The sequence below is a fragment of the Chelonia mydas genome, chromosome 3 (genome assembly GCF_015237465.2).
Source record: "Chelonia mydas isolate rCheMyd1 chromosome 3, rCheMyd1.pri.v2, whole genome shotgun sequence".
NCBI classification, from domain to species: Eukaryota; Metazoa; Chordata; order Testudines; family Cheloniidae; genus Chelonia; species Chelonia mydas.
This window is the reverse complement of record NC_057851.1, coordinates 141,016,945-141,036,634: the sequence shown is the minus strand read 5'-3', so window position 1 is coordinate 141,036,634 and position 19,690 is coordinate 141,016,945. Positions and strand designations below refer to the sequence as shown.

The following is a 19,690-nucleotide window of genomic DNA, read 5'->3' as shown; positions in this document are numbered from 1 at the left end:
GTACAGTATAACACATTATTTCATCTATTTCCTCATTATTCATGTTCAGTATTTTATTTCCTCTAATATATACTGTACCTTGTTTGTTTGTTTTTTTACAGAAACACATAATTGAGCAATTGCTCTCAAAAGATGTTGCAAAGAGACCTTCGGCATCTGGAGTACTGGAGCTTTTGAAGCTTGTTGCTAAAAAGAACCCAGATACAAAGAACGTACATACGTGTTAGGCACCCTGTTTAAAGGAACAACATAAGCTCTGTTTTGGTCTAGAATTTGACTCCCCCCCCCCTTAAAATTGCTGAAACGTGACAAACATATTTGGAATCTTAGGTTCAATCCTATTGTCCTGCACAAAACCTGGCTTTACATGGGGATCTCTGCAGGGATTGGGGGAATGAAAGCCTCTTGTGATCCAGAGCATCAGTATAAATTTCTGCTTTATACCCCATAGTCTGGAGCCTTGTGCCCCTGCCCTTTCTCACCTCTGGGCAGGTGGTGGGTGTCGTGTTTTACAGGTGGATCAGCAGTCATGGACCCATCATTATGTTCATCCTTGGCTGACGAGGGAACCACTGTGCAGTATTACCCCATGGTACTTCATGGGGTGGAGAGGTCCGTCTACAGTCTGCCCCTGCTGTACAACAGAATGTCAGCAGGTCCAGTGCTTATTTCCATAAGTATGAAGGAGGCAGGATTTGACCTTTTATACTTAAGTTTGCTGTTGCCTGCTGTTTTAAATCTTTTGCTCTCTCCCAGCAGTAACCATTTATTTTTATGTCACCTAGAAATATTGTGGCTTTTTTACAGTAGGAAATTTTAGGAAAAATTGCCACTTCTGGCTGTATGGGTGGGAGTGCTAGGGCTAGGTTCACAAGAGGGACTTGGGTGCCTAGTGTAGCAGTTAGGCACCTAAGTCCAACATTTAGGCACCACTTGTACTCACAAAATCACTGCTCAGCTGCCATCTAACCTTGTAGGCCCCTAAGCCCTGGTCTACACTAGGACTTTAGGTTGAATTATCAGCATTAAATCGATGTAAACCTGCACCCGTCCACACGATGAAGCCCTTTATTTCGACTTAAAGGGCTCTTAAAATCGATTTCCTTACTCCACCCCTGACAAGTGGATTAGCGCTTAAATCGGCCTTGCTGGCTCGAATTTGGGGTACTGTGGACACAATTCGACGGTATTGGCCTCCGGGAGCTATCCCAGAGTGCTCCATTTTGACCGCTCTGGACAGCACTCTCAACTCAGATGCACGATTGTTTGCCGTTGCTCTGACGCAGGGAGGGGCGACTGAGGACACGGCTTACAGGGTTGGCTTCAGGGAGCTAAAATCAACAAAGGGGGTGGCTTTACATCAAGGAGTATTTCAGGCAGGACTTCACGGAGGGTTCCAATAAGAAATGGTGCACCTAAGTTATTGTTCTTATTGGAACAAGGAGGTTAGCCTGGCCTCTGATTGATACATGGCTAGATTTACCTCGCTGCACCTTCTCTGTGAGTGACTGCAGTGTGACCTAGAGGAATGAGTCCCCTAGACAGGGGAGGGGGGGAAGCAAATGAGTACAAAACAAATCTGGTCTATTTCTTGTTTTGATCCACTCCATCTATCTTTTACATTGTTGGCTGGCAGCAGACGGTGCAGAAGGACTGCATGCCATCCACATCTCATGGCTGCTCAGCAGAAGATGGTACAGTACGGCTGCTAGCCATCATCTCTTGCCTGCCCGGCAGAAGATGGTACAATACGACTGCTAGCCATCGTCATCTCTTGCCTGCCCGGCAGAAGATGGTACAGTACGACTGCTAGCAATCCGTATTGCCTGCCTGCTCACCATAAGACTGTTCAATAGGACTGACTGCAGGACTAAAGAGAATGACCTGGTCAAGTCACTCCAAATTTAGTCCCTGCGCCCATGTCTGCCCAGGCGCTCCCAGCCGACGTGGCCAGGAGCACCTCGGACATGACGATGACGGCTACCAGTCATATTGTACCGTCTGCTGCCAGAAGGCAATGAGTTGCTGCTACTGTGTAGCAATGCCGTACTGCATCTGCCAGCACCCAGGAGACATACGGTGACGGTTACCTGAGCGGGCTCCATGCTTGCGGTGGTATGGCGTCTGCACAGGTAACTCAGGAAAAAAGGCGCGAAACGATTGTCTGCCCTTGCTTTCACGGAGGGAGGGAGGGAAGGGGGGCCTGACGATATGTACCCAGAACCACCCGCGACAATGTTTTAGCCCCATCAGGCATTGGGATCTCAACTCAGAATTCCAATGGGCAGCGGAGACTGCGGGAACTGTGGGATAGCTACCCACAGTGCAACACTCCAGAAGTCGACTCTAGCCTCGGTACTGTGGAAGCACTCCGCCGAGTTAATGCACTTAATGCACTTAGAGCATTTTCTGTGGGGACACACACACTCGAATATATAAAACCGATTTCTAAAAAACCGACTTCTATAAATTCGACCTTATTCCGTAGTGTAGACATACCCTTCCCCTAAAGTCCCAAGGTGACTGAGTTTCTACTGATGAAGTCCCAGAGGCTCCCAACTTTTCGTGGCTGGACATGGTCACTCAGGATGTGGGAAACCTGGGGTCAAATCTCTACTCTGCTGGGTCCTTCCACCTCCCAGGAGAGTATCCAAACCACTGGTTTCAATCTCTTGTTGAAGCCGCTCCACTCTGTAGTACCTAATGAAATATTCATGGGGCCAGAGAAAGAATTTGAGTGACTCTAGTGGTTAAATCAGTCACCTGGGCGGTAGGAAACCCAAGTTCAAGTCCCTTCTCCACATCAGGCAGTGTAGAGATTTGACCCCAGATCTCCTACATCCTGTGTGAGGGCTCTAACTGCTGTGCTATGGGGTGATCTTCCTTTGTGGTTTTTCATGAAAATGACTGACCTGGCTTAGGTGCCTAAGTCCAGGAGAAAGGTGTGAATCCCAAGTGGAGATAGGTGTCTCCCTCTAGTTGGGACTTAAGCATTCAACTCCCTTAAGCCCCTGGGAGGCCACAAACAGCTTTCAGGAGGTCCACCAAGCAGGGCCAGTGTTAGACTCGCTGGGGCCCCAGGGCAGAAAGCTGAAGCCCCACCATATGGGGCTGAAGCCTGGGGCCGAAGCCTGGGGCCCAGAGCCCATAATATGGGGCTGAAGCTGAAGCCTGAGCAATGTAGCTCTGCAGGGACCTTTGTGGTATGAGGCTCCAGGCAACTGCCCTGCTTGCTATCCCCTAATGCTGGCTCTGGCTTTTATATACAGAAAACAAGTTATTGTGGTACAAGTGGGCTGTGGAGTTTTTATAGCATGTTGTGGGGGTGTCAGAAAGAAAAAAGTTGAGAATCCCTGGCATAGGCCATATCCCTCGCCACAGCATTTCCACCTAAGCTAGGTAGGCTCAGTGGGCTGGCTTTTGTGATTCCCATTCTAACTCTCCCCATGCATTGTTCATTGTGCCTAACTCAGGACTGTGAATTCCACTAAGAGGCAGGGCACCTACAAGTCCCCTTTGTGACTATATAGCCTCTTGTGTAGAGAAGGTTCATGTGTCTTTATTACTGTCTGACAGTGAGGGAAAATAGCTGGAGTTTTCTCTAGACGAGGTCTGTGTTGTGTGCTCTTCAGTGGCCGATTGGTATCTACATATAATTAGCAATAGCTAATATGCTTGTTGCTGGCACATGGACCAAAATATCTGTTAAAGCACTTTTGAAGTTGATTTTTATTACATTAGTATAATGAATTTCACTTCACTTAAAGACACCAGACAAGTTAATGTTTGCCAAATGGAAAACGATTAAATTTGGTAAAAAAGCATTAGAAATGTTATACGTATTTGAAGATTGCAAGCTTTTTGGGCTTTTTGTCTTTATACCTGAATGTTAAATTATTAGCAAATTGCTGGTGCTGTATAAATAATGCTAATACGATGAGGGTGTTTCAAACAATGAAGAATTAAAAAATATTTAGGCTCTTAAAGAACGTGTCCCTTTGAGAATTTAAAGCTCAGTTTAACGATTCACTTTATAGAAACCAGGTGTCACAATGAGTCAACACAGCAGTTTTCAAACTTTTTGAGCTGAGCCTCCCTTTGAGTTACAATTTTTGGTTATGCCCCCCAAACCCAGACAAAAGGAGGCGAGTCGGGGTAGAGGTGGTACTTCCTCCTCAAGCCCCGCCACTTGCCTTCTCCCCCTCTCCCAAATGTTCCTCTACACCTCCACAGTTTGAAAACTGAATTAACATGTAAGATCTGGTTTTTGTCTTTTGAAGATTGGGATTTGTCTCTGAAATGTAAACCCACATCCTGCCCAAGTCAGCTGTGTCAATTGCTTGGGCTCCACAATGTTCCCTCAGTAGCAGCCTCATAGTAATTATGTGGTCTCCAATCTCAGTCTACTTCCCAGGAGAAGAGTCTGTGACACCACCTCACTCTCCAATTATATATACCACATGGAGACAGGGACGCTGGAACAGTTTGTATAGTGGGGTTCTTGAGAGCTATTGAACCAAACTGTAAACTCTGTATATGATGGAAACCACTTCAAGCCAGGGCATGCTGCAGCACTCCCAAGTTCCAGCACCTATGCATGGAGATGAGTTGTGGTGAGGCAGGTGCCACAGACAAAGTGGTTGTGGAGGGAAGGGAGAGTGCTATCAGTAAGAGGCCAAGGGACCTTCAGATTAAGGAAACAATCTCCAATAAGTTGTGGAGAGGGAGAGTGAGCCCAGTAAATACCATCCCCTCCCTGCACTCCCAATCTTTTTCTCTCTTCCCCCAGGATACCAACCCTGTCCTATAAGATCAAGGAGTTCAGTTGGGTCTTTAACATTGGGTTGCATAGTTCAAGCACTTTAGATTTTTGGTGGGCATGTTTTAATAGTAAAGCCCTGGCTGTGCTTATAAAGAGCAGTTGGAGGTAGGAATCAGGTTGTTACAGGCATTTTTAATGCTTTCATCATAGCAACGTCAGTGCCAAAGGGTAACATAATCATTCTTTAAAAGCTGTTCGTAGAAATTAAGGCCCCAGTCTTGCAGTGAGCAGAGATCTGCGTGCTGCTATCCTTGTGCCTCTGTAGGAACCGATTGGTCCACCTACAGACCTCATTGCAAAAACAGGGCCCAAATTTACGTTAGGTTTGTAGATAAAGTACTTTTTTTGATTCTTAGAAACAGTGGATAAATTCACAATTTTTGTTCTTATACTGATCAAGTATTAGAATGAATAGTATGCCTGAAAAAAACCCCCAGCCACTGCAGGATAGCAGATGTGTTCTTAAGTCTGTGCTCTCTGAAGTAGGGAAATTTTGGTGCTGGCCTGCTATCCAGTGTTCAATTTTATATAAATTCTAAACTTGTGGTGCATTCTTCTATAACAAATGAGAATACATGTAAGCTTTGCTCAGTTGTTTTGAGGTGAATGTAAGTGTTTGCTGCTTCCCCATTAAAACAAATGTTTGAAATCTTCCTGTTTTGGACAAATTCTTCTTTCCTAATGACTCAAGATGCTAGTGAGAGTATATCCTAGCCCAGAGAAAAGCCACCTAATTGGATTTCCTTTCCTCTCAGGGAAAGTTCTGTAATATTCATCTGTGACAGGGTATACCAGACCTTCTGAGGCCATCTGCTGAAGGTCTTGTGGCCCTGCCACACCCCATCCCAGAAAAGGGCAGTGGAAAGGATCCTCCGAGCTGCCTAGAGTGGCTGTGTGCGACACAGCCAATCAGGACCCAGCAGGTCCGATAAGATGGAGCTGCAGGGCCAGAGTAAGTTCAGTCCCTTGCTGGAGCTGGAGGAGCGTGGATGGTGTGTAACTGGCTGAGGGAGCTGCAGGATCTGGGACAGGGCAGTGCTGCCACAAGCCGGGGAGAGTGAGAAGGGTGAAGATGGCATGGGGCCAAGGGGAAGCGGACCAGGGAATTAGAGCAGTGGCCCGACTTAGATGAGGGACACAGTGGATGGCTGCTCTCAATAGGGTCCCTGGGCTGGGACCCAGAGTAGTGGGTTGGCCTGGGTCCCTCCCCGCCCATTAGCCACTGGGCGAAGTGGCCTGGATATTGAAGCACCCCAGAGCGGGAACTGAACTGCAGTAGCCTAGCTGGAGAGCTGTGGTCAGAAAGGCCCTATGAGGGTGAAGAGTCTTCAGGGAGAAAGCCCCCATACCAGGGTTGGGGGACTACTGGATTGATTGTGAGCCGAGCCCAGGGAGGGCTAAAGAGATATTCCAACCAAGGGATACTGGGATAGACCCCTCTTGGACTGTTTTTTCTGGAGGGGGTTTGTTTGCCTATACATTCAGACACGAGACTTGGCCGGAGGGCTGAGTCACCGCAGACCTACCACAAACAGAGAGAGTGCAGGCACATGCACTCAGCCAAGGGGGTGCTTGTGAGACGTGAATGTGCCCTGTTACAACATCTTACTGGCATGTAATAACTAAGAGGTCCTCTGCCACTTGCCCATTAAACTTCAAGATTTACAACAGTAAAGTCTCTGTTCACCACAACTGATGTTTAGGTGGTTGTCTCAGTCCAACTCTATGATGTGTCTAACACAAGCTGCTGCCTGCCTTACACTAAAAGCTAATTCTTCTAGTTCAGCTCCTTTTTCTGTCATCATTATGGATTTACTTCCACTAGCAGTTGCTGCTCATGGACAATGCTGCCACTGTTCAGTAGGTATTGACTGAATGGAACCAAGTTGGACAAAAAGATAGTTACAAAAAGCTGTTTAATTATGAACAAAACACTTTAAAAATACCCACTAAATTGATGAAATTTAGAGTTTCTATACAAACATCCACATTTACATTAAGCAATAGTGATTGATACAAAGTCAGACCATTTTCAACCATCAGCATTCACGTCTGGCTGATTATGTTGACAAAAAATAAACTTAAGATTCAAATCAGACATCCTCATGGAGGACGCATATTAAATGACTTGTCTAACACTGTATACTATAAAGACTTAACCAATATTCACTGTCAACTGATTATCTTCTATTCCATGCTTTATGTTATGTGGGAAACGAAGGGCAGTGTTTATTTCCCCAAGGAAGCCTTTAAAATGTTGGTTACAAAGTCAAGTACTGTCCATTTCAAATCTCCATCCGTTCACAATCTCTCACACACACAAATTTAGCAGTCTGAACCTAGGTACCTCTAACTGGAGGCGTACAGAAATAATAAACTATAACAATTTGGTGCAGTTAGCTGCCTGTCCTCTGACGTGCAAGACTGGAATTGCAGAGATAGTACCAACTAGTTTTTAGTTTGGTAGAAACCTGCAAAACTCCTGCTTCAACCTAAATTATTTTGCATTAAGTACATATGTAAATTTGTAATTCCTATTAAATAGTGAGTTCAATGACTAGCTTCACTTTAAAAAAAATCCAAAATCTACAAATGCTTCTGTGCTTTCAAAAGTGTGTGCTCTGAACCTTTCAATACGTCTTTCCACCTGCGTACTTGAGTGAATTCTTGATGTCCCATGGAGATATTTTAAAATACTGCTGTGAATCAACAATATTTTTCCAGCGTTCCTTTTATTATAAAGATTTTAGTCATGATCTGCTGAACTATCTCCAGGGCAGTTTGAAGATAAATCTGCAGCCTCTACAGTATAAAGAAAATAAGGTTAATATTTCAGGTATGTGAAGAAAAGATCTATAATCTTCCAAATCTTATTTAAAATAAGAGAGGGGTGGGGAGTCAGAAGAAAAGTGATGTGCTAATCTAACACTGGAGAAACAATACAAACAGATTAAGTTAATTCCAAATGGGGTTGTAGGTTGAAGTTCTTATAAACTTATAAAATAGAAGAGTGATGCTCAGGTGGGACTGATGAGGGATGTCTCAGAGGAGAATGTTACCAATTTGGCCACAAAATATTGATTCAGAGCCCATTATTGATCATTCATTAGTCCTGGAACCCAAGAGAAGAGAAATGACTGAATTCAACCAATATATACAAAAGTTACTTTCAAGGATATCATTAGTGGCACTGGCCTCCATGGGAGTTTTGCTGGGGTAAAGAATGAATAAATAAGAATTGCAGGATACGCCTCCAAATACATAACCAAAGGAAAATTATATCCAAGATGGATTTAACTCTTACCCTCATAGGCTGTTCCACACCAGATACAATAAAGATGCTCTTCTCTTAAATAGGCAGTCAGGATTTGTAACTTCTCTATTACCTGTATATATACAAACAGAGAAACATATTTTATAGCTTTGAGAAGGAATCACAATCACAGTCCTGGATGAGCCCCTGGGGTGCACTGTCTTCCCTGCTAATCAATAGTTCTGTGGCTCAAAAGGGCTCGCTAAGAAAAGATCACATGATACTGCAATCAAAAACATGGAAACCTTAGTACACTGTAACTGATACTACAGCCCAAGTCTCCAAATTGTGGCTTGTGGTGCACCAATGATCTGTGGAGAACTAGCTGGTTAAAGGATGTTGGCTGTTCTTTATTTTCACCTACTAAACAACTAAAAATATCTTACTTCAATTGAATGATGTTCCTGATAGGATTCTTTTTATCACCCACCTCCGCCACAGACTGAGCTCATTAGAATAACACCACTGGTGGGTTCTTGGGCATAAAGGACATAATTTTCAAAACTGACTGTTTTGAGGGCCCTGATTTTTAGAGGCAATTACTCAGCATCTTCTGAAAACTAGATCCATCAAGTGTCAAATTGGGCACCTAAAAATAAGACACCCAAAATCACTACTCTCTTTTGAAAATTTTGGCCCAAAGGTGAGGTAGTGTTATTTAATTGTGCTCTTTTACTCCAAATCAGTATAATCATGCTTTATACTATTCCACCTAATATTATTGCAAAATCACTTTGCAAGGCAGAAAGAGAGACCACTTATTAGAACTTTGATACACACATACATGTTTTACAAATAAAGACCACTTTATACTAACTTCTGTTTCAGCACTCACACTTAAGTCTGAACCTTTGTATTCATCCTTTTCTTCCTCCTCTTGATCTTTTTCTTCTTGGTCAGGTTCTGTCCAGTACCAAATCTCCTTGGGAACTTTAATATCCTTAAAAATAAAAAAAATTACAAGCAAAGTTCTCTCTGTCGCTATAGGTTTCTCCAGCAGATGCCTGATGAACACAGTTTATAATGGGACAAGTATCACTTTATAAACTTTGTTATAAAGTATGATCTTGAGACACTGAAGCTTCAAGAATAGAACTGATCGAATTTAGATCACAATGGACCACAGCAAGGGTTATTTGTGGGTTTGTTGCTTTTTAAAAACAAATGTAAAGTTTTTATTAAAATAAACTTTTGTGCCAGATATGCTGGTAAAGTTCAAGACTGCACAACAAACTATTCTTGTTTCTTTTGTCACTGGTTCTCTTTATTGCCCATGTCCACTTTCAGAAGGCTCTTTTTATGACTTTACAGTTCAAAATCCTGAGTCTGCACATGCCCATCATTGTGAAGCTCCTCCCTCACCTAGGATGGCAAGTGAGCAGCCTCCTCTGAGCCAGACTGAGAAGCCTGACACAAGCTACCACGAGACATATAAATAGTAAATGGTTAGTAAGGTGGAAGAGGCCTTCTAGCTGATGTCTGAAGTGTCCTTAAAAAGCTTACACACCAAAATGAATTCACGTGGAACATATTTCTTGTCTCTAAGCCCAAGGATGTAACTTCTGTCGCATATAAGCTCTATTGGACCATGGGACACAGGCTCTCGCAGTGCAGCATTCCCCCAGGATGGCTACTAGCAAGTTGGCAATAGGCACACACCAACTCCTAAGCCCTCTGAGGATACGCTTGGTGTGTCCAGCATCTGTTCCACTGGACATTCACATAATTCCCAGATCCTCTGCTCCCAAAGGAACAGTCCACCCCTGCTTGCCAGTTATACTTTAGATCACAACACTGCTTAAGATACAACACTTAGATTTGTTTACAGAGAAAATATAAGTTTATTTAACAAAGATTCAAATGATAGCATGCAGAAATATTGGAAACAAAGGGTTACATATAAAATAAAATCATAACAGAGGTACCAGAGCCTAAACTTAATTAACAAGACACGCCCTTCTTTAATTAAGTTTAGCTCACCCCAAAGTCTTCCCAGTGTTTTTCAGCAAAGCCTGGCTGTGATCCTTTTTTCATAAGGCAAACACATGGTCAACTTACTTCCTAGATGAAGGATAATTGGGTTACCTCTGCACCCCCAGATTAGTTCCACCAATCCACTGTCTTTACTTGTAAAAAGGGTAATCCCCCATACTTTGTTTTTTTCCAGTCTAGAATCTCCCCCTGGAGACTTTGCAATCACTTGATTAGTATTTTTTTCAGACTGTAGATAGGCAGTCAGCCTATCATTGTGAAATTTTCATTCATTGTGAAGTATACATCACTCAATCTGCATATAGCCAGTAAGAACATCATTTTCTGTGTGTGTGTGTGTGTGTGTGTGTATACACATACACACCGTAAGAACATCATTTTCTCTGTGTGTGTGTATACACACACACACACACACACACACACACACACACACGTAACTCCTTACATATTATCCATCAATAAATTTCATAATGATCATGATGACCAGTGTGACACAAGCTTTCAGTAGAGACCTTACATTACACCCTTTGGTGAACTAGGATGTAGATACCAGACCCTTGGGATCCCTGTAACCCTTATGCACCCTGTGCCCTCTGCCAGTTGGCACCAGGAGGTCCCCGGGTAACACAGGGCATCTCAGGGAGAGAAGCATTGCCACTTCAGTCCAATAACACCCCATATTATACAAAACTGTTAAGAAGTGAAATAATATTGTTGTACATGAAGACTGAAGAATTTGTAGCCAGCTCTAAACTATAAACCATCCTTCCACCCCAAAGCAGCGTATTAGCCTTACCTTTTGTGTGTCTAATTGCTGACAGGCCCGCTGGCTTTTTCTAAGGTCCCCTTCAATCTTACGTTCCTCTTGTTTGCTTTTGAATCTCATTCTGTCAATAAAAAAAGTAGCTAGCTACAATCAACAGGCAGATAACAAATTCACATATTATAGGCAAGAACTTATTGTAACATAAAGAGTTGAGATTTTGGACACACCATAGTTCCCCACAACATTTGTAACTCTGCTCCTTTGTACAAGCATACAGTTCTCTGATGCCATCCTAAACAGGACCATGTTGAAGCTTAAGAACATAATTGTAAAGTTATATGTACGTATGTGTCTTCCTTGAGGAGGCTACATTTAAATAGTTTTTAAAACAGATTTCTGGTTTAAATTGCACCCTCTAACAAATGGCAATATATACATTATTTTGTCTGTCCCCGAGCATTGCTAATGTTCATAGTAATTAAGGGGCACAGCAGAGGGAATTTATGTATTTTTGTTTTCTTGTGTCAAACCATTTTTTCTTTTAAAATAACTGGTAATTACTCTCCTCAGGGCCCACTCATCACACAAATGTTATTCAGAATTGATAAGACATTTTGATGATAGTCAAACCTGAGGCAGTCAGTACCACTTTAAGAAAAGTGTGAAACCCGGATCCTTTTTTACATTACCTGAAAATGTTTACAATAACATGAAAATAAATCATTTTACCTAAACTGATCTGCAGCCTCTTCATCTGCTTGTTTTTTCATATGAATCTTTTTTCTGTAGTTTTCTAGCCTTTCTTCTGCTTTCCGCTTTTGTAATTCTTCATGACCAAGCCCACCTCTGCCTGTTTAAGTTCAAAACACTGTTGTGAGCAGCTGAGAGACTGTGAACTCCAACTAATTATAAGAGGTAAATATTACACACCTGTTTTAATGTTCAGAGGAATAGGCTCAACAATGCCTTCTCCTGTAGGAAAAAAGGGCAGACAGCTTATGAAGTCAGGTCTCTCCCCAAATCATAAACACAGTCGATCCAAGTATACATAAGATTTTGCCACTGAACAATTGGTTTTTATGGTAATTTTTTTTTTAACAGATGGATAAATCAAGCATCATGGTGCACTGACAATGGACTGGCGGATCAGGCATTCCTTATTTTTTCTGTTGAATTGTAGTGTTGCTATGTGCTTCATTCAGGCTGCTGCCCTATGCACCAAAGAAGGATGGCTTAATTTGATAGGCATAACATATTAGTAATTAATAATAATCATTAACAATACACTGCACCCTTCTGTAGCATCTTTCATATGAGAATCTTCAGACACTTTACAAACATTCACTAACTAAGCGTCAGTATGCCCTCACTATTCACTCATAGAGTGCATCATTTATTCATCCCCTAGTGATTTACTCTGGATAGATCCCAGATGATATTTTTGCTTCACTAGGGCTCTGTATAGAAGGACTTAGTGTCTATGTGCACAGATCCCTTTCCAGAATCAAGCTGTAAATTTGTGCAGATTGGAAATAGGTTCTTTAATATTAAAAGTTACTTCCTTGGAAGGAACACCAAAATCAAAAGGCTATGCCCTGCTACAGCTAGTAAGATTCTTGTAAACTATCATCCACATCTGAAATACCATTTAGTTAGTAGCAGTACTGTTTCTTTCTCTTCCAATTCCCCCATATCCCTCACCCTTTTTATTTCAGAGATTTTAAGGGCTTACTCTCACCTTCTGTGCTTTCTTCTGCTGTGCCAAGGTGGCAGTTAAGAACTACGCTAACAGACAGGAGTTCTTATAGAGGTATTCATTTAATTCATCGAGAGATAGGTGGAACGGTATTAGTAACAGGTACCCTTTTAAACCCACATTTTGAAAAATGGGCATACATCTAAATTCTTAGAAGTTAACAAACTTACCACTCTTGCCAAGGGCCTGCCCACTTTTGTACCCCATCTTTTGGAGCAAAGCAAAGCCTTTGTTTTCATTTCCTAAAGAACTTTTCAACACAGTGTCACGTCTCTCTCTTTCCTCTTCTTTTAGGCTCTTTTGTCTATTTTTCTGGTTAGCTTCTCTCTGCTTTTCTTCTTTTTGAATAGCTTCTTTCACATGCCTCACCATTGGCAATCCTGGCCTGACATCCTGTCTAAGGGAAAAAATAAGTATTAATATTGTCTTTTTTTTTTATTAAGAGGCAATAAATGTTTAATGGCAGCATAATCCATTACAATGAAATGGCGAGGACATAGAATCAGCTTTGAATAAGCAACCTCTAGTGCAGGGGTAATCAATTATTTTTTGTCAAGGTCCAAATTTCGTCATCAAATTTATTTTTGTCAAGGTCCAAACTCCAGAGAAAATATATAGCTACCACTTGAGAATGGGGAGTGACTTTAAGACTGGGGAGGCCTAAATTGAAAATCTTAAGCTCTGATTTCTCCATATCTTTGAATCACTGCACTTCCATTCTAATACCCTATTTTTCAATTGCTTGTAATGGACTCAAAAATTATCTTTTGGGCCAAAACTTCTAATTCATACTATCTGTTTGTGGTAGGAATTTGAATACAATTCATTGTGCTGTTTGAACTATAAATGTGTGAAAACCTTAAGAAAATAGGTCAATATTACCGTAATTTTTTTCACTCTGAAAACTCAGAAATAACTTTGTTCTAAAATGGTGGCTGCTCGTAATCCATGGAAAACATAACTTTGATTTTTCTGATGTATGACTAAAATGTCAAATATAATGTGCATTAAACTTCCTTAAAAAAGAAATTAAATTATTTCCTCTATAACAATCTCCCTACAGCTGAAGGTCAGACATTTAATGGAGAACCTGAAACCTACTCAATTATACTAAAAAAAGGTTAAAAGTAGTTTCAGCTACACTACTTGTTGCTTAATCCCTCCTACTAATTCTTGTAGCTTTACCACATCTTGCAAACACACATGCTTCACTTGAGTAAACCTTTAAATGGCTTTTAAGAATGACAATAATTGTATTACCTATTCTGTAATATAACTGCAAATAGAGACTATGTGTAAACTTTTAACACACAGTCAAAATGGTGTTTCCATCTGGATGCTCTCCCATCCCTACAGAACTTATCTTTTCCCATTCTCTTCTCTGCAATGCAACTGACATATCAAAGGGGATCCCATACAGCTCAATGCAAGTGTTTGGTTGCGTCTTACAGAAATGCTCTTGCCTGTACAATAACTAACCAGTTTAAAAGATTAGCTCTTAAGGAAAGAATCCTTTGAAAGAGTTATTTATCCTGCCTGCTAGACTACTATACAGCTCAGATGAATTCTTTCTTGTTTAGGATCTCAGGATACTCTGTTGATGCTGAGAAATGGCAGTTACCAGAAGAGTTTCATTGGCAGCTAATCTTGCCTCATTTCCATTTCCACCTGGACATATGTCTCTACAACAGAACTGGTGAAGACTTGTAAGGAATACAGTGCTCCTCAACTTTTCACCTTAGCCACATACAAATAATTTATATTTTGGAGGAGAGGCATAGTAAATGCAAAAAAAAAAAAAAGTACAGAGGGGGAGAGGCCCAATTTTTTTGAAGTAATTAGTGATCTGAGGTGCCTTGAATTTTTGGTGCCCAACCTGAGACACCTTAAAGGGTCCTCCTGATTTTCAGAAGGTACTGAGCAACCAGTCTCTGAAAACCAGGCCCTTTAAGATGGCAACCAATATTTAAATGGCGGCATCCAATATCAATAGCCACTTTTGAAAAATTAGGCCTAAATTTTCAATTTGGCCAAAATACTGCTTGCTTTACTCATTTGAATCATCCCATTGAAATCTCCCAGTGACTTGGGTGAGAATGAAAAGAGGATTTGGCCCTTAATGAGATACCTGGAAATTGACAGAATGGTTGATTCAGGGATGACAGGCTCTTCATAAACACTAGGGAAAAACTCAGTGAGTAAATCCCCAAAATGATCAGTATTGTTACTGGATGTAGATGTGTATGATCTACTTAGGCAAGCTACTTACTGCACATTAATAAAAGAATCAGACATATAGTCGTCGTCTTCTTCTTCCATGTTTAATATGTGTACCCTGTTCAGATCCTCTTACCTATAACGAATGAAGATATTTTATTGCACATTTTACCTTTTTAAAATGAATGGAATTGAAATAATATAGGTTTGCTATATTCAGTATTGGACAAGTGCCAAAAAACACTACTAGACTGAGGGACTGACAGCAGTTTTATCATTTGATATTTTGGGAATTACCAGGGGTAGAAATGAATGTTTCAGTTATCATCCTTGATCTCGTCTCTTGCTCAGTATAGTTCTGTGGCAGCCTCACCTTGGGGACTATTGTTACTTTAGCAGGGTTACACTTCATACCCTCAACGAGGAAAAAAAAAGACTACTATGTCAGTTGCTCTGATAATGCACTTGTCTAAATTAAACTTGACCCTGTTTTTCCTCAATATCCACACTTGGTATTTTTGGCATAATTTTCTTCCGTGGTTGCCCAAATTGTCTACAATTCAAAAAGCTCTTCTCCTCTTTAATTTTAAATACTTCTTGGGCTAAATAAATACCACAGGACAAATGGGTGAATCTGTATCTTTTGTGAGGTTTTAAACATCATCAGAGCATTACAATTTCTTTGTCCACATTTTTTCTGCCAGGATTGGCATCCAAGGCACTGAAAAACTAGGCATCAGACAATTCACTATTTAATCAAGTTTAGGCTCCCGTTAATGTTCTCACTTTGTTCGGATTTTGTGAATTTAGGCAAAACTATCTTGAACTTTCTGCACCATCACCATGGAGATGACCCATTTGGTAGATCATCTAACCTGGCAGTTACGCCTACATTTTCTAATCTCAACATTTCTTTAAACCATTCAAGCTCACAAGACAAATGGATTTTTTTTATTGAAGCATATGCTATAAAATAAAAAGGAATATCCATCCATCTTAATCTTGAATTCCCTAGAAAATTTCCCTCATAAATTAAATATATTTTTGTATTCTTACAGGGTCTTGATCCTGCAAATACTTTGGCAGGTGCTTAACTTACTACCCTGAGCAGTCCCACCGAAATCAAAATTTACAAAAAGTGTCACTTAAGTAAAATTAAATTACAATTTAATTAAAATTAGAAGTTGGTGCAATAAAAGATATTAGCTTGCCTATCTTGTCTAAGTAAAATTACAGACACATTTTTTGAAGGAGGGGGGAGGAGGAGGGCTAAAGCATGAGGTCAACATTTTCCATTTTTACCACAAACACAAGACATTTTTGCAGAATTCCAGCTGTGAAGATCTGGAAGTTATAACCCGCAGAGTCCGAAAATCAGGTAAAAAATAAAGCCAGTCAGATGTTCAGTGACTGCTGCTTTGCTTCATATCTTAAGAGTTTACAAGCCCCAATTACTACCTGCACAACCAGCCTCCACCCCCAAAACCTCCCAGTATCTCCAGCCACTCCACCCCAAAACCTCCTAGCATTCCCACTCCCCCCCCCAGCACCCCCAGCCACCCCACCCCAAAACCTCCCAGCACCCCCAGCCACCCCACCCCAAAACCTCCCAGCATCCCCCGCCACCCCTCAGCACCCCCAGCCACCCGACCCCAAAACCTCCCAGCACCCCCCCGCCACCCCTCAGCACCCCCAGCCACCCCACCCCAAAACCTCCCAGCATCCCCCGCCACCCCTCAGCACCCCCAGCCACCCGACCCCAAAACCTCGCAGCACCCCCCCACCACCCCTCAGCACCCCCAGCCTCCCCATCCCAAAACCTCCTAGCATTCCCACTCCCCCCCCATTACCCCCAGCCACCCCACCCCAAAACCTCCCAGCATCCCCAGCCACGCCTCAGCACCCCCAGCCCAAAACCTCCCAGCCCCCCCGGGCGGCCTCTCACCCCCCGCTCTCTCTCTGGGGCTCGGTCCTGCGCACTCTCTGCTCCGGCGCTTCCTGGGTGCCGGGCTGCGCCTGCGCCCGACCCGGCTCTTCCTGCCGCCGGGGGGAGGCTCGGTGCGCTGCTGAGAGGGGCCCGTCGGGCTCTGCTAGGGCCGCCGCCGGCGGGTGAGTGCGGGCCCGGGGGGCTCGGCGGCACCCGGGGAGCTGCTCGGAGGGGAAGCGGCCGTGGGTGCCTGCGGCCCGGGGGCAGGAAGACGCTGCCGGGAAGGGGGTCGCGGACGGAGCCACCCACCCCCGGCGGCCAGAAATCCTGCCCCGAGCTCCGGAGAGCCTGAGGCGGGCCTGGCTGGTGCCAGTGACGGATGCGGGGCGCGTTTGCGAGCCTGGCCCTGCGTGCGGGGTTCGCCGAGAGCCCGGCCTGGTGGCAGGGCTCCAGCAGCGGCTGGCGAGGAAACTCACCAGAGCTGGCAACACCGGAGCTGGCGGTTCCCAATGGGTGGAGTGGCCCTGCCGAGGTGGCATATGGTGCCATGGGGCTGGGGTGACGGACCTGGAGGGTAGCATGGCTCCGCAGTAGTGTTTTGTGGCCTGTGTGTGTTGTATCCTAGGATTTCTGGTTTCCAGGGCTTGTACCTCCATATTCAGGATGAAGGCTGCTGCATCATACCACTCCATAAGCAACAATTGGTGTGTTGAGTGAACTGACCACCTGTATTAATAAGGGCAGGGGATATATGTTTATATTATTGAATGGTATGGAGCACCACGTTGGGACTAAATAATAATAAATAAGATTTATTCCTGGGTGTTTCCATGGCCCCTATCTCTGTAGTATCTGAGGGTCCAAATGTTAATGAATTTATCCTCATATCACCCCTGTAAAGAAGTATAATGCTTATTTTACAGATGGGGAACCCAAGGCATAAGTAGAGTGAGTGACTTGTTCAAGGGTCACTCAACAAGTTAGTGGCAGACCTGGGAATAGAATTTGGATGTCCTTTCCCCCCTCTGCTGTTCTAAAACTACCAGGCAACGTTCCCTCTTTCAACTATATACTGCTCTCAAATAATGCATATCCATTCAGAATGCTGCTGCAAAGATCATTTTCTTAGCCTGTTGCTTTGACCATGTCACCCCTCTCTCTGCATTCTCCCACTAGTTCCCCCTTCTCTGTCACATCCAACATAAACTGCTTGTCTTCCTTTTCAAGGCTAGTTGCAGTTAATCCCCACCCTACCTATCATCTCTCATTTGCTGTCTAGCTGCCGGTGCTCGTTTCTGATCAACCACAGTGCCAGCCTCCATTGCCTGCTTACTTGTTTGAAAACTTAACACCTCCATTGTTCCTCCTTTGCTGCCCCTCCATGTTTGGGAGGAGCACCCTATGAACATTCACAAAGCCACTTCATTATCCACCTGCATATCCTTCCTCAAGAGTCTCCTCTGTTATGATGCCTACAAAAAAGCTTGTCAAAAAGTAATTGTCAAACGGGAATCATAGGTCTGATGCTATTCATTATTTTTATCAATGATCGAGAAGTAAGTATAAAGTCGGTTAGGATAAAATTAGCAGACGATACAAAGATTGGCAGAAGAGTAAATAATGAGGAGGACAGGTCAGTCATATAGTGTGATCCGAATTGTTTGATAAACTGAGCCCAGTCAAACAGAAGACATTTTAATACAGCTAAATGAAAAGTCATATACCTATAAAATGAGGACAAGGAGTCCGGTGGCACCTTAAAGACTAACAGATTTATTTGAGCATAAGCTTTCGTGGGTAAAAACCCCACTTCTTCAGATGCATGGAGTGAAAATTACAGATGCAGACATAAATATGCTGACACGTGAAGAGAAGGGAGTTACCTCACAAGTGGAGAACCAGTGTTGACAGGGCCAATTTGATTAGGGTGGATGTAGTCCACTCCCAATAATAGATGAGGAGGTGTCAATTCCAGGAGAGGCAAAGCTGCTTTTGTAATGAGCCAGGCACTCCCAGTCCCTATTCAAGCCCAAATTAATGGTGTTAAATTTGCAAATGAACGTTAGTTCTGCTGTTTCTCCTTGAAGTCTGTTTCTGTAGTTTTTTTGTTCAAGTATAGCTACTTTCAAATCTGTTACAGAATCTCCAGGAAGATTGAAGTGTTCTCCTACTGGCTTTTGTATGTTACCATTCCTGATATCGGATTTGTGTCCATTTATTCTTTTACGTAGGGACTGTCCGGTTTGGCCAATGTACATGGCAGAGGGGCATTGCGGGCACATGATCGCATATATAACATTAGTAGACGTGCAGGTGAATGAGCCTCTGATGGTGTGGCTGATGTAGTTGGGCCCTTTGATGGTGTCGCTAGAGAAGATATGGGGACAGAGTAGGCAACGAGGTTTGCTACAGGGATTGATTCCTGGGGTAGTGTTTCTATGGTGTGGTGTGTAGTTGCTGGTGAGTATTTGCTTCAGGTTGGGCGGCTGTCTGTAAGCGAGGACTGGCCTGCCTCCCAAGGTCTGGGCGAGTGAGGCATCGTTTTCCAGGATAGGTTGTAGATTGTTGATAATGTGGTGGAGAAGTTTTAGCTGGGGCTGTACGTGATGGCCAGTGGTATTCTGTTATTTTCCTGGTTGGGCCTGTTCTGTAGTAGGTGATTTCTGGGTACCCATTTCGCTCTGTCAATCTGTTTCCTCACTTCCCCAGGTGGGTATTGTAGTTTTAAGAATGTTTGTTAAAGATCTTGTACGTGTTTGTCTCTGTCTGAGGGGTTGGAGCAAATTTGGTTGTATCTTAGGGCTTGGCTGTAGACAATGGATTGTGTGATGTGTGCTAGATGGAAGCTGGAGGCATGTAGGTAAGTATAGTGGTCAGTAGGTTTCTGGTATAGGGTG

General features: G+C 43.0%; 3 protein-coding genes and 1 long non-coding RNA gene across 27 annotated transcripts in view; 3 read left to right on the top strand and 1 right to left on the bottom strand.

Moving 5' to 3' along the window:
- EIF2AK2 (eukaryotic translation initiation factor 2 alpha kinase 2) overlaps positions 1 to 5,774 on the top strand; it is a 43,766-nt gene extending 37,992 nt beyond the window's left edge. For 6 of the 8 annotated variants that reach the window (XM_037895436.2, XM_043543415.1, XM_043543413.1 and 3 more), the window contains one exon: positions 102 to 5,244. In XM_037895436.2, the coding sequence (XP_037751364.1) occupies positions 102 to 227 (126 nt within the window). In that variant the 3' untranslated portion in view covers positions 228 to 5,244. Of the gene's footprint in view, positions 1 to 101; positions 5,245 to 5,577 lie in introns of those variants that run through there. The other 2 variants (XM_043543417.1, XM_043543414.1) reach the window with 2 other exon arrangements.
- A 947-nt stretch (positions 5,775 to 6,721) lies between these two features.
- Positions 6,722 to 16,944, bottom strand: GPATCH11 (G-patch domain containing 11). Of its 3 annotated transcripts, none has more exons than XM_037895434.2 (9): positions 16,812 to 16,944; positions 14,919 to 15,002; positions 12,820 to 13,046; positions 11,824 to 11,865; positions 11,623 to 11,743; positions 10,924 to 11,014; positions 8,971 to 9,075; positions 8,127 to 8,208; positions 6,722 to 7,624 (listed from the first exon to the last, which is right to left on the bottom strand). In XM_037895434.2, exons 2-9 carry the CDS (start codon positions 14,966 to 14,968, stop codon positions 7,569 to 7,571), a joined length of 774 nt encoding a protein of 257 aa, XP_037751362.1. In that variant the 5' UTR covers positions 14,969 to 15,002; positions 16,812 to 16,944; the 3' UTR covers positions 6,722 to 7,568. The 3 variants fall into 3 exon arrangements, with proteins under 3 accessions (XP_037751362.1, XP_007058003.2, XP_043399354.1); XM_007057941.4 differs by lacking the exon at positions 16,812 to 16,944 and adding an exon at positions 16,169 to 16,345; XM_043543419.1 differs by lacking the exon at positions 16,812 to 16,944 and adding an exon at positions 15,164 to 15,287.
- On the top strand, positions 11,667 to 13,050 carry LOC122465143. Its single transcript, XR_006289747.1, has 2 exons — positions 11,667 to 11,808; positions 11,995 to 13,050. It is a non-coding gene; the product is annotated as an uncharacterized LOC122465143 (long non-coding RNA).
- HEATR5B (HEAT repeat containing 5B) overlaps positions 16,839 to 19,690 on the top strand; it is a 93,525-nt gene continuing 90,673 nt past the window's right edge. For 6 of the 15 annotated variants that reach the window (XM_043543405.1, XM_037895426.2, XM_037895425.2 and 3 more), the window contains exon 1: positions 16,839 to 16,975. Coding sequence is in view for 1 of the 15 variants with exons in the window: in XM_043543403.1 (XP_043399338.1) it covers positions 17,457 to 17,497 (41 nt within the window). In the remaining 14 variants the exon portion in view is untranslated. Of the gene's footprint in view, positions 16,976 to 17,030; positions 17,498 to 19,690 lie in introns of those variants that run through there. The other 9 variants (XM_043543401.1, XM_043543402.1, XM_043543406.1 and 6 more) reach the window with 9 other exon arrangements.